The sequence below is a fragment of the Lates calcarifer genome, linkage group LG1 (genome assembly GCF_001640805.2).
Source record: "Lates calcarifer isolate ASB-BC8 linkage group LG1, TLL_Latcal_v3, whole genome shotgun sequence".
In the NCBI taxonomy this organism is placed as follows: Eukaryota; Metazoa; Chordata; class Actinopteri; family Centropomidae; genus Lates; species Lates calcarifer.
The window spans coordinates 855,621-874,327 of NC_066833.1; the positions used below are offsets into that span (position 1 = coordinate 855,621).

The window sequence follows — 18,707 nt, forward strand, 5'->3', positions numbered from 1 at the left end:
GACTTTCTTGTGTTTTCTCGTTATTCATTCAACACCTACTGTTGCCACAATTTTCTTGTTGGATGCTTCATTGTTGTGGTAAATGTCAGTATGCCTGCACAGGGAAGGTACCTATGTTTTCCAGCTCATTTCTCTTTTTTGTTTTTAGCCGAGTTTGTCCATCTTAACCTTGCTATTCCCCTGCTGCTGGAGAAATCGCATGTCAAGCACACACACAGACAGAGAGGGAATGACAAACACTCATGGTAAGAGGGATCCCCACATTTCTGCTTTGTTCTCTGTGGGTGTGGTTGTTGTAATATGTGCACAATTGAAATAAAATTCTCTGAAAAAATTGTAGGAACAGAGGAACTGGAAATAAGTTTTTATTTTGATTTTGACATATTTCCCCAGACCAAAAAAAAAAAAACAAAACAAAACAAAACAAAACAAAACAAAGCATTTCACATTTTTGTATGTATTTACGACCCTGACTCTAATGGATATTCATATGTCATGGATGAATTCATGCTGTTATGGATAAAGATGAATGATGATGAAAAGATTACTTTTTTTAATCATAATTCAGAGCACTGAGGGCATCCCAAACATGTAACACATTTACTGGAAAACAAGAGCAGCAGCCATTTTCTTTTGTTGCTCCCACACCATTTTCCCATTTTATGCCTCTGTGTGTAGTGAGAGAATCTGGGGCTGAGGTTTGAGAGGCTTGGCAAACAGCATCTCCCACATCATGGCAGTTTGGGGATTGGTGGATAAGGCAGGGAGGGAGGGGGTTAGAGGTTAATTATAGACAACAGAGAGGTCACAGGGCCTATTATTTTGGAGCTGGGACCTGCATCAGCCCAATGGGGATGACATTTACGATGAGGGCCCAGCCCCACCCCTCCATCACCATCCACACCCACAGCCCAACCCGTGCACGCCATCACTCACATTTATGCTGAAGGGGCCGACAGTGGGACTCAGTGGTCTGATAATGAAAAGGCTCTTAGTATTTGGCGCAGGCAGGATGATGAACTGTACCCCTGGCTGTTCTCTGGCTGCATCAGGGGGCCTCAAAGTAGCCCTTGACAGCTAATTGAAAGCCCCCATACCCTCCTCTTACCTACCAGACTTCCTTTATCACTCTAATTATTGAGGTTAAGTGAACATCCCATGGGACTGTGAATAGTATGGCATGTAGAACCTGCCGAGTCATCTTTTTAGATAGGATATAAGTGGTAGAAACATAAATGAATCACTGCAGCTGTCCTGAACCTGAGGATGGTGAGTTGTAGCCATGTTCAGATTGGCCCTGAAGATTCAGTTTTTGTACCAAATGAAAAGGGCTTTTTAAGATATGACAATAACAAAGGCATTGGAAATGTTTATTAAACCATAAGGTTGGTACTCTGTATTTATTAATTATTGTGAGTAACTCCCATGAAAACAAACCTACAATGTGTTGACCCTCCTGTATTGTATGTGTCTCCAAAGTCAATATATCTTATTCCTCTTGCTGCATACCATTAAGTTCCATTGTTGTCCAAAGACTATTAGAAACTCATCAGTGAGCCACACCATTGCGCTGGGTGACATGTTCCTTCATTACCATGGACACAGACACTGTACTTTAGTTCAGTGCAGTCCCACATACGACATCCTGCTGGCAGAAATACTCAGCACAGCACCAAATGTGAATTAATCAACTGCTGAAAATAGTCCTCAACAAATGCAGTATTTCCTTTGGCTTAAGTGATGTTTGCTAATTATTTCAGTGGCCAGTTGTTTTAGGAAATTACTGAGCCTGTTTTAAAAGTGAAGCATTACTGTGACCTGACCTTATAAATACTGAACTGAGGACTGAAGACATTCTTCACCAGCCATCAACCAAATTTGAGTATTAAAAAATAACCAGCTTTACATTACAATTATTAATGTAAGTGTTTTGTTATTTTTTACTGTAAATATTATTTCCCAACTCTTCATGTCATAAACCCACCAAATAGAAATATTACTAAGGATGTGACATTGGCATCCTTAGTGGTATCTACAGTCTTGCAATCTGCCATGCAACCAGTAAACCTCATATATACCTAAAAGCACAAAAAAATTACAATGATGTAGGAGCTAAGAGATGGACACAATACAGTCCAGTTTGGGTGTTGAAACCATGTTTAAATGTTTTGCTCTTAAGAAACAGTAGGCCTTATGGTGCTTTTTTTCTTTCTTTCCTACTGTCTTTTTTCAGTTTGCTTGACATAATTACAAGTAATAACAGTTACTTATCTTGAGGTTTATCTAATGGGATTTTAAAAATCAGTACTATGAAAATTGTGCTAAAGTTAACTCTGAGCCATGGTGGAATGAGAAAGCATGGATAGTCTGTTTATGTTATGTTAAACCATTGTGTAGCCAGATATAATTCCTGAAAGCTCATCATGAGCAGCAGGCCTCGGTATGTTGAATACAAAATAGTGTAAATGGGACTGAGGATTAGGAGTGATCCACTCTGCGCTGAGACTTTCTCACCTCTGCATCTCTGTAAGCCTATTAGACCACAAGAGCAAATCAAATATGTTGTGTGTGTGTGTGTGAGAGAGAGAGAGAGAGAGAGAGAGAGGAATGACTTTGCCTACAGCATACAGATGTTTATTTTCTGTTTGAAAGCTGAAATGCTGCAGTAGTTCCTCAGTTTTACCAATTTTACTAATTTTAGAAAAAGTCAAAATTATTTGGTCATTGAAAATTTTCGAAAACACAAGTACTCTTCAAAACTACTTAAAACGTAATATTTCCACAATTTCTCACCTCTAAATTAATTTAATAACGTTGGCATTTAAAATTCAAAATGCACATTTATAGATATAAACCTCATGAATAATACATCAAACAGCTGTTAATGACTTCAGAATATTTATGGTCATTCTTTTTGGGGTTAATCCAACGGTGCTGGTTAATCCATGAACTGTAAACTCCAATCATGTGATACGTCAGTTTTGTGTAACCTGGTTACGTCATGACTTTAGACGCTGATTGGGTGTTCATTCAGCTCAGATAGGCGGAAGTACTCGTACTAGGGAGAGATTGCTAATAAATATTTTCGTGTATGGCAGTGTAGTATTACTCAGTGAGAAATGTTAATTGTCATATGAAATGTATAATTGTATTCGTGGAAGGTCTCCGTTAACATAAGGTAAGAATAATCATTGACCTCAGCCAGTGTGCTCCGACGGAGAGCTGTTACATGCTCCTTAGCTAGCTAGCTACCTAAGCTAGCTAGCTAGCTAGCTAAGGAGCATATATTCAGGCTACCCAACTAATGTAAAGGTAACTTGACATGTTCGCCACCATAACAGCTAGTTGTTCATTATTATTGATTGATTGAGGTGTCTTGTTGCTTGTCTTAATCTTATCCATCCGAAGCAAGTAGTGAAAGGCAAATCACGTAAACTTATGATAAGCAGTCATGCTTAGTATTGCTATTTTATTGTCGTAGCAACCTTGTCGCTTGCTCACCTAAAATTAAAAAAACGTAAAAAAAAAAAAAAAAGAGAAAGTTTTAAAGTTCAGCGCGTCCACGTTATATCGCAGATGAAAACAAAAACAGAGTGGAGCCAAAAGTTGGTATAGTTGAAACCAGCTAAAAGTAATGAGTTATCCAACGCCACTTCATCATTTATTTAAATATGTGCAAAGAGTTATTTCTGTGGCATCGAATAATTATCTGTGTCAGATGAGCACCAAAATGATAGGTGGTGGCAATGTATTGGCAATAGATTATGAATGCATAAACTTTCTCTAGCGTAGATGCTTACTGTTTAAAAAGTCTGACATAACATAATGTAAATTGGGGTCTAAGGTCCAGTCTTTGCTGATACCCTTTGCTGATTTAGGATGTCCGGGGGGGGGGGGGGCATTGCACTTATTGGCGGATAGAGATGTCACACTCTGTTCCATATTTCCTGATCTAGGCTTACGAATGTCCTTGACACTGACAGCCATGAGTGACAGTGCAGTGACCAGCAGCCAGCAGCAGTGGTCAGGGTCTGGGCAAACGCGGCGGCCTTCCCAGGGCCCCTACATTTCTGTCATTGCCAACAGGTTAGCTCTGTGCTTGCTCTTCAAAAGTTCACTTTAAGAAGACCACAATGCAGATAAGTCTTTGAATAAACTAAACTGAAAAAACAACATGATGACCAAAGGCAGATGTGTTTTCTTAAGGCCACTACTCCTATATTGCCATTTTCTGTGTTTTTCTAAACATAACATAGCTTTGGAAGAATATATATCTGTGTCTGCTTGATATACTACACTGTAGGTAGACTGTCTTGATATATTTTAAGGCCCTGCTTTCCACGTTGTGTTGGTTTGCACTATAAAACTTAACACTGTAGGCATTTGAGCCATTGTGTATCAAATCAGACAGACAGAAGTGGTTGTAGGACTCAGATTTTGTTCATAATTTGTCTATACAATGTTTGGGTCTTAAAACTAAGACCTGTAAAATATTTTTGTTCAACTCCAGTATCTTTATATGTTTTTGGCCAATAATATTTTAAAATTTTTACACTCTCAAAAACACCTTATCTGGGAAGCCATGTTTGAGTGGTAATGTCTTGAAAAGTATTATTCTTAGCCTCACCAAAGTATGTTGGATGGAGGACAAAAAAGTTCTCAGTATGACTGAACCATTACAAGTTTGCACTTCACCTTATTGATTTTCTGTAAGACCAAATATTTATTCCATATTTAATAAATAAATGAATAACTTATTTAAAAATAATGTGCAGTATAGCAAATTATGCACTAGATATCACATGTGATGAAAACTATTATCTTTGAACCATACCATCCCTGTACCAACAGTAGGGTACATGTTTCATTTTTCCTTGATAACATGTAACATATACTGATGATTTCATTGTATGGAGGAGTTTCTTTTATTTGAAAACACATTTTTATACTCCACTGGAGCTTGAGAAGGCCATTTAGTATACCTCTTATCCCTCCTTATACGAGAGGGATAAGAGGTATACTAAATGGCCAAATAAGTCAAAATACTTGACTTATTTTCAATACACAGGACTTTACTGGAGACACAGTTCCCAAAATCCCCTTTATTCCTTACAGTACCTGTGACACAGGAGTTCAATAATCATAGAAATACTTGGACAAAAAAAATGTAATCTTGAAATGGACATTTTTCTACCATAGGCACTTTGTACCCTGAATAAGCATACATGAAGCACATTTTCATGTTCCTACTAGCTCCCCACATTCCATTTTGGTCCTATGAAAATGGCAAAAATATAAAAATGCTTTTAATAGCTTTGGCATACAGAGAACATGTAGTCTATAAAAATGTAATAACATTATGGGCTGAATTTTTTTTTACAGGCCATTCACAATATAAACAAGGTTTGAACAAAATCTGAGCTGGTTCTGCAACAATCTTATCTGATTTAGCACAGAATGACTCATGTTCCAAGCCCCCTGACTCCTCTTCCTTTGTATTGTAGAACCACTAACCTGGTGATCCGAGGGGCCATGCTGTTCTCTGTGGGCGTCTTCCTGGCCCTGGTGCTGAATTTACTTCAAGTGCAGAGAAACGTCACCCTCTTTCCCCCTGATGTCATCAGCAGTATCTTCTCTTCAGCCTGGTGGGTGCCGCCCTGTTGTGGCACAGCCTCAGGTATGTGAACACACCTCCCATAATGAATGAAAATAATTCCTAGCTGGTTTATTTCTATCTTTATTTTTATACTACTTTAAAGATTAGAGGAAAAAAGAGCAGGGAGAAACATGGACAAATGTCCTAGTGGTTTTTAACCTTAAGCTGAAATGATGATGTCATTTTATATCCAAAAGGTGAAAAGTCAGTTTCACTTTGACATCGTAATGTTCTGTGAAAACACTTTATCTTTTATTCAGTGAAAGAGAGAGTTATCCAGGGTTCAGTTTGAAAGATGGTAAGTGCTCCTGGATTTAATGGTTTAATAATTAGCAAGACAAAGGTGGATTATGGGGGTGGTGTGCACTATCACCTGTAGGCTAATGTTAGTGAAGTGGAACACCAAACTCTAGCAAACAGGCCGGCCAACTAGCGCACACTTAGCACTAAAAAGCGTAAGCCAAAACTTCAACTCTGATTAGTTAAAAAAAATAACTTGGTCCATAGTTTAATTTCAAAAGACTTGTGGCTGTAGCACAGTGCTGTGCTAGAACATGGTGTTTTCTTGGTTGCAGCGAGAGGTGTGTTTTCCATTGAGACAACATGGATAACTTAGGAGCGCTCTGATGACAGCACATGTAGACTAACTTCTGTTTTACCAAAGACATTCAGCCAGTGGTAGTCAGTAAATGAAAAATTCATTTAATTTTTTATTTAAATTTAATAATTAATAATAATAATTTAATTATTACAGACAAAAGACTCAGTTTACTCAGCAGTTTACTCGTATTCACTTTTCACTACATTTTTGTTCAGTTAAAGAGTTACCTTCATTGAGACCATTTATCTTACATTTCAGGTGTGTTTTTTGTTACATTCCAGTGGCCTAAAGCTGTCTGCAGTGTGTGCACTGGACTAACAGCCTGAAAATAGGGCCTTCTTTTCTGTTTATTTGCTCAAGAATAAATTCTGAACTGAATTGACTGTCATGATACTATGAAGCAAAACCAAATTGTAAGATTCCCCAAGATTTCCACCCCTATCGTAAATCTTTTTACTGATGAGTGTAACCACAACTTACATGGAAGAATATTAAATAACAGAAAAACATTTAATCTTTACAATTTCACAAGAGTCTGAGACTGCAGAGCTGTATGAATTAACTTTATCTGTATTATATACTGTGGCTAATTTAATCAAAGTGAAATTAGATATTTCTAGTCTGTTGTGCTGACAAATATTAAGTGCAGAAATTAAAATTGTTTTGCAGTTATGAAAGAGTATATGTAATATTGCAATTACTGCTCAAGGAATTCTTTAAACAAGAAAATAGGATATGGGAGCATAGCTGCACACACATATACACACTGTCTTACATATGAATGCACAATGTGCCCACAAGGCTCGACTAGCCAGCGTTATTGAAATGTTGTCTCCTGGGTATAAAGCTGTGGATGGAAATGCAGCACAGCACTCCCTGCTCCCAAGTGGCTCAGCACAAAGCACAACAGCCAGAGGCACTCTTCCTCCCCAGACACACCGTTCCTCCTGCAGGAGCCTGTCATTTCCACTTGTTGCTACTACACACACACTTTGTGCCCCAGGGGAGGGCTACTGTATTTTGTTGACAGTGCAAAAATTTATTTGTTTTAAGCCACATTAGTTAGGTCAGAGATTACTGGGGAGTGAGCTGTCATGCAGATCCCTGCAGTTTATTCCCATTTTTTCAAAATACCAGTTGGTAGTATCTGAGATGACCTTTTTTGGCTTGGCGTAGGAAATGCAAATTTCCACATTTCCACATTGAAGTATTAGAATCAGTGAAGCATTTATTTAATTTGTAGTCATTTCAAGTCTCTTAGTAGTTGCTTGGTTAACTTTTCCTACAGGACTTTTCCTGACTGTAACTAAGTGTCTTGACTCTATTTGAACTAAGTGTTCAATTCTATTTGAACTAAGTGTTCAAATAGGGTCAAAGGGCCCCTGGGTCTGTGGCTGGTAGGCCTGTTTAGTAATCCTTCTGTGTGAGTATTCCGTCATTATAGCATGGGTGCAATCTGAATGCCTATTCTCAGAAAAACACTACCACCAGATATGTTGATGGTTCCACTGCAGCAATGAGAGCTGGTTGTGTTGCCTCTATTTTTTAAATATTATATTCTGTTTAATTTTTTGCTCTGTGCTTATTCTATCTCTCTTTTACTCTCTCACAGCAATGATCGGGCTATTGTACCCCTGCATCGACAGACATCTGGGTGAGCCACACAAGTTCAAGCGGGAATGGTCCAGCGTAATGCGCTGTGTGGCTGTGTTTGTCGGCATCAACCATGCCAGTGCTGTATCCTTAAAGCTTTGGGGCTTTATGCATGTGCTGTTTTTGTTTCTATTATATGCTGGTGGGAAAAACAACCATTCTAAGACTGAGTTGCAATATTTCTCCACTTGGCATGTGGTTTGTGTGTGAACTGTATTTACAATGCATATGTAGTATTATGTACAATAGTAATTAATTAGAGGAATGCAGTTTACGTGATTTTCATTATGATTTTTTATTATGATTTAATGGCTGTCTTGGTCAAAGTTGTTCATGTATATTCACTGCACCACTGGAAAACAGCAAAGCTATCTAAAAATGCTTGGAGCTGTCAGTCACTGACTGTCTGGCCCTTGACCTTATCTTTGTCAGAAAGTGGACTTTGCCAACAACATCCAGCTGTCTCTGACACTGGCAGCACTCTCCATTGGTCTGTGGTGGACATTCGACCGCTCCCGCAGTGGTTTTGGCCTGGGAGTCAGCATTGCCCTGCTGGCAACACTGGCCACCCAACTCCTGGTTTACAATGGAGTCTTTCAGTAAGTAAGAAATAAATGAATGTGAATATGAATAGAAATAACATTTCTAGATTAAATTATAAATAACAATACTGTTGATAAATCCAAATAAGCAAAACACAAAGTGTAATTACGGTTGCAAGAAAAAGTATGTGAACCCTTTGGAATTTCAGGGTTTTCTGCATTAATTTCTCCTAAAATGTGACAAAAAAAATTCTGACCTTTCATGTTTTTATTGAGAGCAACCATAAAAACCTCATAGTGTAAGTGGAAAAAGTATGTGAACCCTTGAATTAATGACCTCAAAAAAGCTAATTGGAGTCAGGTGTTAGCATACCTGGAGTCTTGTTAAGAAAATGAGTTTGGAGGTGTGGACTAGAGCTACTTTGACTGATAAAAACCACTCAAACTTTTTGACTTTACTCATCACAAGAAGAATACGCTTATGTGAACCATGCCTCGCCAAAAAGTTTTCAGAGGATCTACGAGATCAAGAATTGTAGATTTACATAAAGCTGGAAAGGGTTATAAAGTCATTTCAAAGACTTTAGAAATTCACCAGTCTACAGTTAGGCAAACAATCTACAAATGGAGACACTTTGGGACTGTGGCTACTACGAAGTGGCAGTCAAATGACCAAGAAGACTGATCAGTGAGTAGCAAGATGGCATCATTGGAGCTGGCTAACATCTGTGTTCATGAGTCTACAGTACGTAAAACATTGAACAAGCAGGGTGTCTATGGCAGGACACCATGAAGGAAGCCGCTGCTTACTAAAAAGAACATTGCTGCACGCTTGAAGTTTGTGAAAGAGCACATTGACACTCCATAGTGGTATTGGCAAAATGTTTTGTGGACTGATAGAACTAAGATTGAACTATTTGGAAAGAACACGCAGCACTACATCTGGCACAAAAAGGGCACTGCATATGATCATGAAAACATCATCCCAACCATAAAGTATGGTGGAGGAAAGATCATGATTTGGGCCTGCTTTGCTGCATCAGGGCCTGGCCAGCTTGCAATCATTGAGGGGAAGATGAAATCCCAAGTGTATCAAAAAATTCTTCAGGATAATGTGAGAATGTCTGTATGTCAGCTGAAACTCTGTAGAAGTTGGGTGATGCAACAGGACAATGAGCCAAAACACTGGAGCAATTCCACAACAGAATGGCTTCAGAACAACAAAATCCACTTTTTGGAGTGGCCAAGTCAGAGCCCAGACCTCAATCCAATAGAGATCCTATGGAATGATTTGAAGAGAGCCATACACATGAGACATCCAAAGAATATGACAGAGCTAAAGCAGCTCTGCCAGGAAGAATGGGCTAAAATTCCTCCTGAACGATGTGCAGGTATGGTCCACAGCTACAAGAAGTGCTTGGTTGAGGTTATTGCTGCCAAGGGGAGGTCAACCAGCTATTAATTCCAAGGGTTCACTTACTTTTTCCACTACCATTTTGAATGTTGAATGAGTGTGTTCAATCAAGACATGAACGATCAAAAAAAAAAATTGTGTTTTTATTTTAGGCACATTATATTTGTCAATACCCTTGACTTAGATGAAGATCAGATCACATTTTAGGAGAAATTAATGCAGAAAACCCTGAAATTCTAAAGGGTTCACATACTTTTTCTTGCAACTGTAGTTATTTCTTCATGATAAAGAAAAGGGGTTGTAAGGCAGGTTTTAAAGATGTCAGTGGACGGGGAAGATTTGACTGGATCCACAGAATGCACCAGTGATTGGTCAGCAGTTCAGAGATGCAACCTAGTGCCAGTCTATGCAGTGCTTTAAAAACAAATATAATAATCTTAAAATCAATTCTGTATTTCAAAAGAATCTTAAAATCAATTCTGTATGTCACTGATAACCAATGAAGAGAGGCCAGTAGAGAGGAGATGTGGTCTCACTTTTTGGTATCAGAGAGAAGTCTCACTGCTGCATTTTGAACCAGTTGTAGCTGAGATAAATAAAATTTTGAATGCCATCTTGATGCAAAAATGAATGTCCTGAAGAACAATAGGAAACAGGCTGTTGTTTTCAGTACTTCTTTGGGGCTCTTATATTCAATTGCAATAGCTACAGATTTTTTTCACATTAATGCTGTTCTATGGCACCACAGTATTCAGCCAGAACCAGTGTTACTATAGATTATACTGCTACATCCTCCACCAGCAATACCTGGCTAAGATTCCTGAATAAAACAGTGGAATTTTACAGGTTAATACAATTTTAAATACACTTTACACTTAAATAGCTAACTGGGGTTTGAGATGGACTGATGATTGACATCATTTTAAAATAATTTGAAACCTTTTCTCTAAGATTTTTTTTGAATATTTGATCTTTTATTCAGTCAAACTAAGATGGTCGGAGCAAGTGTAATAGTGTAAAGTTAAGAGGTAGTATTTATTCAAAATTTACATGTTTCTTGAATGTGCTCCTTTTCTTCACAGGTATACTTCTCCAGATTTCCTTTACATTCGCTCCTGGCTACCTTGTATCTTCTTTGCGGGGGTGATAACTATGGGAAACATAGGACGGCAGCTAGCCTTGGTAAGAAATTGGAATCATTGTAGTAAATCTGCTTTGCCAAAGCTCTGTTAAATTAGCATTAGATTAATGTTGGTTCCTGAGGTTGGATTGTAAACCAAAATATATGACAAAGTGCCAAGTGTGTCCTCCAAAGTTAGGCCCTCAAAGAAATCGGGCGTGAAAGTGGATTCAGCTGTCCTGTGTCTAATGGTTCTTTTTCTCTACTTGTGTTTTTCTTTCTTTCTTTGTTTTTTTATCAGTATGAATATAAATTCATTCAGGAAAAGACCCATCAAGACTAAGGAATCTCTTGGCTCCATCAGGCCTCTGCACCAACCTGAAGGCAAAGACAGGTTATCAGAGAACATCTGCATGCAGCATAGACTGGGACTGGCTGGCCCTCGACAAGCCAGTCAGGCATGTCAAATGAGCCCTGAGCACCTGATTGGCTGCCTGGTGCTTTCTGCAGGACAGTATTTTTGATTTGGTTGGGCCATTCGGAGCATGGAGCGGTCACTGGCTACATTCTAACTGGAGCTGATGTGAATGCTGAGAGTTGAGTTTGTTGTGTTTTTTCTTTGGTGCAGTTTATCTCTACTTGCCTGGGAAGGGATTAGCAGCGAAGCATCTATCGTTCTTCAGATCAGCTCAGATATTTGAAACCTTTGGCTCCATTGTGCCAAACACAGTCACACAGGGGATCAGTTTTAAACTCTGTACTTATCGCCTGATTCTTTTACAACCTTCACGTATCAGTGGAGAACATGCAGCCTAGTTAATTTATATCTAGAAAAATATGCTTTTTTTTTTTTTTTACCTTTTATTGTATGTAATTATATTATATCTACATTTAAATTTTATTGATAAAGGAATGACATTGTTAAGTGTATGTGCAATGTTTACCTGCAGTGGGTATTTCCACCAGCCACACTGACACATAAAGTGTCACTGGCTCCAAAGAATGAAGGGATACATGAATGGAGATTGCTTTCATATTGGCTGTGCAAACGTCTAAGGATCTTGGTTGGAAATTAATGGTGCATTTGCAATTTACAGTAGGAAAGGAAATGAGTTTCATTCGCACATGAACGGTGGTTTGAGTTTTAAGCACATTAAGACATTTTCATTCGAAATTCCACTTGTGTTTTTTAAAAAATATTTTCTTCATTTCAGGGAGCAATATTTGTCCAACATTTATGAAAATGGGCAAAAAGCAGTGTTCACTTCCCCCAACAGTACACCCATCCCCCAAAAATTGTTGGATTACTTTGTTGGTTTGTTGGATAATTCACTACAAAAATGTTATGCTGCAATTCACCTGCCCACAAAGAAATATAATGTTTAGCAGTGTTAAAAGTCTGTTTAAAAATCTGAAGTTCTTTACTGTATTTTTTTTGGGGGGGTGGGTGGGGTGGATGGAGAACCCTCCTGGTATAAACTGATAAACAATAAAATGTGCATTAAAAAACAGGGAGCACTGGACAGAATCATTTAGGGGACATTTTAAATTTCTTTGTGATAAAATGTGTTTGATAGAATTAGAACTACAGCATTTAAAACAACCAATAAAAACAGTGTTTTTGTAATATTTCATGATGTAGGTTAGATTACATGAAAAACAAGATAGGGAAACTTTCCTAATGCATTTTTTGGGGTAGCATGTTTTATATCAGCACTGTAGCAACTGTAACTTTTGTCCAAATGAGACATTGTTATAATGCCTTTAGGATGAATTGTATAGTGGTTAAACAGGGATTAATGGTTCCACTCATTTGAGCAACCTCTGAAACCTGAAGATGTGCACTTTGTTTTGGTGTAATAAAGACCATGACCTTTTGGTAACTGCCTCTGATTTCTGTGTTGAAAAGTAATATTTTTTCTTCTCTATTGCAGTACCCACTGTTTTTTTAACCTTAATATTTCAATAAAAACTTCTATGAATTTACAATTCCTGGTAACACAGCCCAAAATTTCCAGTGTAATTTAATTGTATCAAATCAAATGCCAATAAAATACTAACATGTTCCTAATGGTGCTATTTTAATTTAGGTGCAGTGGAAGAAAACAATACATAATAACAATTACGTAGATTTACAAACTTGTGGTTTACAGTAAAGAAAACATTGTGTTAATGACTTGGTTCTTTATGTTTAATTAAAGAAAGGCAAGAACAGCCATACATTATATTGCTGCCCACAAGCCTTATTGTGTAATCGAAAGAAATGATTACCAGGTTTTTCTTATTGAATAGTAAATATTAACCATATTTGATCCACCTATATCCGTATGTTAATTTATAAGTTTATTGTGTAACACTTTTTTTCTTCATCAGAAGACAATACTTTTGACTTTCAAAGCTGTGCATTTGAGAAAGATATGTTTGTAATAATAATAATCCAGCATACCTGTGAGGGGGCGTGAATACTTTCTAAATGCACTGTGAGGCATGGCTGCTCTCCCCTTTTCACTTTTTAACTGTACAATAAGATATGTTTTGTTTTTCATGTCTTCATTTGTTTCCCAGCACTGTATCTGTAGGTACCCAGTATTTACAAAAATATGGAGAACAGAATTATTTCTCCTTTCCTTGCTTTACATTGAAGTACCGGTAGGGAAACCAATAAGTTCTCTATTGGTACCCAGTTCACACAACAGGACTTCACTGTAAATTGTGGGCTGTATTGCAAAGTGTTAAAAAAAACTCTACTTAAGGAGTGTCCGCTGAACAAGACAGCGGTAATAGCACAGGATTACAGACAAACAACATAAAATATAAAACACACAAAACAATTTTGTGACAAAATCACAATGAAACACAAATGGAGTAATAAAATCATAACTGAAATTTCTAATGAGATCAGGTAAAAGATTTAATGTGTGTACCACAGAAGAGAGAGCACAAGGACTAAAAACAGAGAGAAACACAATTTTGCAATTTTCAGAAGAAGGTTCCCAAAACCATAAAGTCTGGCATAGCATTTTCATGAGGATCTTTGCCATCATACTTCTGGTGAAGATGTACTGACAAAATCATGTCAATGGGATGTTTGTTCCTGCATGTCTGCACTTGAATTAACTTGTCATTGAAAACATCTTATAAATAGTATACTTTGCTAAAATGTCATTGCAATTACTAACGTATGAGTTTTATTTTTGCTCTCAGGGTTTTTGAACTTTAGGACCAAAACCTTTACATGGACCATTTTAGGCAAACAGGGCCATGATCTCTGATATACTGATATTTAATATAAAAAAGCTACATGTGTGTTTAAGATATAAAATATAACTAAGATATCAAATTGGGTTTCATATATGGTATTAAACAGAGGTAGAAAAAAGGAATAAGGTAAAAGGTACAAAAATATATCATATTCAGATTCGTAAGACAATTCACAGCTCTGATTTCAGGGAGTATACAAATGTTTAGGGTGTTAAAATATATTTCTTCTTGTAAGCTTAGGTGACCAAGAGTTTATCTGGATTGGTTTACAATGAAATTCAAGCACAGTGATATATGATACATGTAATCAATAAACGTGTTAATAGTTTTGTGATTATCCATACACTGCACATCTATAAGTTACATCAAATGTGTAATTGTCAATATACACTGGATAATCACAGCTCTAAAATACATTAAGTCAAACACCTATATTAATTTTTCCATTATAAAACTTTGACCAGACTGTATTTTGGGAAATGGAAACAAAATGGACATATTGGTAAACTGGCCCACAACACTGTGTGATTTACATTAAAAAAAATAAGCTTAGTTGTCTGTATTGCATTAAAGGTCTAAAACCTAGTTAAAGCTCCATCTAATTAAGTGAAGATAGAAAATATCTGGCACAAATGCTGCACACAAATTGTAGTGCAATGGCAAAATTGCACACATCAACTGGTACAGTGTTCATTGCTAATGTGGATTAATGTGGCCTGTCTTGTCCTGGCTCCCACAGACATGGGCTCTTGTAGACAAAAGTAATTAAGATGAATAATCAGGATTTAAAGAGCCTTTGTTTGTATTATTGCTAAATTCCAGGATAAGGGCACAGTTTCTCTGTGCTTTACATGAGTGTATGAGGCAATTTGCTGTATGAATGTTATTGTTCAAGGCTAACTAGCTAGTAAAACAATAGGCGTGATGTGTCATAGCAGTAAGTGCTGCTCCAAAGAGCTAAACTCCCCACCACTAATGAATTCATTAATCTCTCTATTTATTCCTGACAAGCAATTATCTCCTCTCACAGAGTGAGGGTCAGGAGGCAAGGTTGAGAGCTCTCACATATTTGCTGAAGAGGAGACATAAAATGGGGTAGAGAGTAGGGACAGGAGAATGTAGCATGATGCAGATTCCATGTAAAAATATTAAATTGTTATCAATAACACAATAGTGGTAATCATAGTAATGACAATTAAAGCCGTAAATGCAAAAGTAGCAGTAATACAAGAAGCAGCACTAATAATTTCTAAAATAAAATAGCAGGTGTTGAGTGGGGATGTAGGAGCAGCATAAGGCTTGTCATCATGTGGTATAATATTTCAGAAGACGTGATGTGCTGAAAGTATGATAACCTCTGACAAATAAGCAATGCTGCAGATGAATGGAATTAAGAAAATGTTGTGTGAAAATGACAGTATACTCATTGTATGATCTGAACAGTATAATGAATAATGTATGTTAAAAATCACAATATGAAATGATTGCTAGAGTTCACTGCATGTAAGGTATAACACATGCATAGAGAAAATGTATGATTTAAAAAAAATACCACAAAGAAGAACTGAGAAATAATGGTGTAAAAGTAAGATGTAGTTTAGTTTTTAAAAATGCAACCAGGAAGAGTTAGAATATAATGGTGTAAAATGCAGAGAGATTGTGTTAAAAGAAAGCAGGGCATGCCCTGGCATGACCCTGAAGATTTAGAGTAAGTCCAGAGTGTATTCTCAGGGATTTTCCAACAACAGTAGGAGACTGGGAGAAGGAAACTGGGAGAAGGTTCCACAGTAGAGGAGCCTGATAGCTGAAAGCTCTGCCTCCCATTCCGCTCCTGGAAACTCTCGGAAGCACCAGTAAACCAGTATTCTGGGAGCACAATGTTCTAGTGGGATTGTAGGGAGCTATAAGATCTTTAAGATATGATGGTGCCGGACCATTAAGGAATTTGTAGGTGAGGACGCAAAGATGTTACTGCCCAAGTTGAAAATGTGAAACTTCAGAAAAGATTCTACACTTATCCAACAGTATTCAGACACAATATTAAAACCAGTCACTGGTTTTAGGAGGGAAGGTTGAGAATATCTGCAGAAAATAAGACGTAAAACGGGATCAGCTGATTGGGTTCAGTCAGAGGTTAGGCTGAACACAAACACACACACACAGACACAGTCAGTGCGCCTGCTTTTTGCTAGCTTACAGTTAACATGTGCACAGATGGTATACTGACTGTTGGGGGCACAGAAACACAAACTTTCCAGCGGTCATATTATTGTGAATGGCGTGAGGAGAAAAAGCTCTTGCTTTTCTGTCTGAAGACACACTGAGGACATACTTTGACAGATAACATTCAGTTGCTGGGCCTGTACAGTGGGCTCTGGCACACAATGCTGACTTGTTTGGTAAAAAAAATGTAACCTGGCTCAGCACATCATGCCATGAGAAGCATTCACCAATCAAACCATCAAACCTGCTACTTACAAAGTCTGATGATAAAATGACTGCTGCTTTGATAAACTTTCTTATTCTCTATTATAGACTGTTTGGCTTCAAACCAATTATTCAAACAAACCTTCTTGAACCATATTTTCTGAAACAACAAACCCCTATCAATGTATTATTAATACAGCACTGTTTCCAGTGTGAACACCCAGTAACTCCTGAAGTGGACAAAATACATATGGTGAGAATAAACATTGTGATATCTCAAATGACAACATGGCTGGTGTATGTTGCACTTCAGAAAGCACAATCACACTTGAGCAGAGCATTGAATGCAGAGCTACATGTGCAGGTTGTCTTGTCTTAAAAATTTAACCTGAACCACCATCCATATCAAAAATAATAAAAATAAAATAAACACAAAAGTACCAATAGAACCCAGGTAATCACCAGGTAACCTTTTTTGGGGAAAAAAAACCCTCAGCAGGTCTTCACCAGTGGATTGACATTGCAAATCATCTGGTAGATTAATGGACATGTGGGCAACATTTTAAGGGAATCGGGTGCATGTGTATTTTTTGGTGTGGGAAAGCTTTTTGCTGATTGCTATCAGATGAAAATCCTGATGCAGTTGCAGATTCTAAGCTTTATATTTTCAATGATACAGACCTTGCTGTAATCAAACAGGAACCACAATTCACCGTGTTAAGAAGAACAATACACTGGCCTGCTCCACAAAAGTATGAGTTTGCAATGCTCATTAATCATATACTGCCATAGAAAACATTTTAACCTTCAAATATGTTTTCATATTCCCACACCTGTGTGAGCTGCACATGGAGTCAATTGAACCAGTCTGATCATAATATGCTGATTTACATTTTGACCAGCTAATTCTTATAAAACCATCACCAGCAGCCTGTGCCACCCCCACCAAAACCTCTCGCCACCCTCTTGCCACCCTATGTGAAACTTGCTAGGTCCACCACCGGTGCTGGAGCTCATAAAGTGTGACCTTGCATTCACTTATGTGTTTTTCACAGATAGCGGGGCACAAAACCTATAAAAGACACGCAGTAATCGCCGAGGACAGGCCAAATACAATGAAATAGGTCTTAGCGGGAAACCACAGTGCTCCATCTCCAGCTCATCTCTGAGGGATGACCGTCTAAACTGGAATAAAACCCTGTTAAACAGTGTCACAACATGAATCACTGCCCCGGGAGACATCCATCACTGCTTAAAAGGTGACCACAAATGATCTGTGAACCACTAGATATTGATTACTCATGTGCTGCAGGTGTCAGGTTTAATGTTGCAGTGGCTTGATAGTGTCGCCTCTGACAGCCGCTGCCCTAACTCTTCTCTGATAGATTTTAATGGTGAAATATTGATTTCTTTCTGGCCAAGGTCTGCAAGCAAGGGCCAGATCATTTGTTGGGGTAATGCAGGACACTCTGTGCCCTGGTCCCAATCAATCATTTTGACAGGGAGCTCCAAAGAGAAGAGGAAGAAGGAGGGGGAAAATCAAATCTGGTGAAGCTGTGGATACATCCACAATCAGGTTTTACAGGCCTGCAAAGCAGAGAGAGAGGGAAAGGGAGGAGTGCAGATATCACCAACACTGGCTTCAGTTAATATGAATACTAATGATGTGTTTATTGAGTGGGAATGCTCAGCAAATCACAGCTGACGGGATAACAGTCAGAATGCCTTGAGCAGGGAATGAGGATCTCGGAGAGAGGGTCTATATTTTATTTAAGCAGCTCTTGGCTTGGGCTGGGGAGAGAGACTCAGGTAATGTGTTGTGTTACAACTCAGTGGTCGTTCCCCCCAGCCGGAGCGATAACAGACTTGCTAATGGGAAGCCATCAATCACAATCAGCCTCCTATTCCACCAGTGTCTTCACTCTCCTCAGCTCTGTAAGAGGGAGCTGGAATAGAGGTAATAATGGAGTTTTGCAGCTTAGCAGCAGCAGCAGCAGCAGCACGTCCCGGAGTCATATTTCCAGCCAGAGCAA

The 18,707-nt window shown here is 38.1% G+C and overlaps 1 protein-coding gene across 1 annotated transcript; it reads left to right on the forward strand.

The window, feature by feature from the left end:
• Positions 1–3,027: 3,027 nt before the first annotated feature.
• insig2 (insulin induced gene 2) lies at positions 3,028–12,869 on the forward strand. The gene is made up of 7 exons (XM_018696620.2): positions 3,028–3,178; positions 3,957–4,086; positions 5,505–5,677; positions 7,870–7,994; positions 8,343–8,509; positions 10,949–11,048; positions 11,288–12,869. The coding sequence occupies exons 2-7, from the start codon at positions 3,965–3,967 to the stop codon at positions 11,327–11,329; spliced, it is 729 nt and encodes a 242-aa protein (XP_018552136.1). The 5' UTR covers positions 3,028–3,178; positions 3,957–3,964; the 3' UTR covers positions 11,330–12,869.
• The last annotated feature ends 5,838 nt before the right edge of the window (positions 12,870–18,707 follow it).

Coding starts and splice junctions, on each gene's coding strand:
- insig2 (XM_018696620.2), top strand. CDS start 3,965: ATGTCCTTGACACTGACAGCCATGAGTGACAGTGCAGTGACCAGCAGC. Junction 4,087..5,504: donor ATTTCTGTCATTGCCAACAG/GTTAGCTCTGTG, acceptor TTTGTATTGTAG/AACCACTAACCTGGTGATCC. Junction 5,678..7,869: donor CTGTTGTGGCACAGCCTCAG/GTATGTGAACAC, acceptor ACTCTCTCACAG/CAATGATCGGGCTATTGTAC.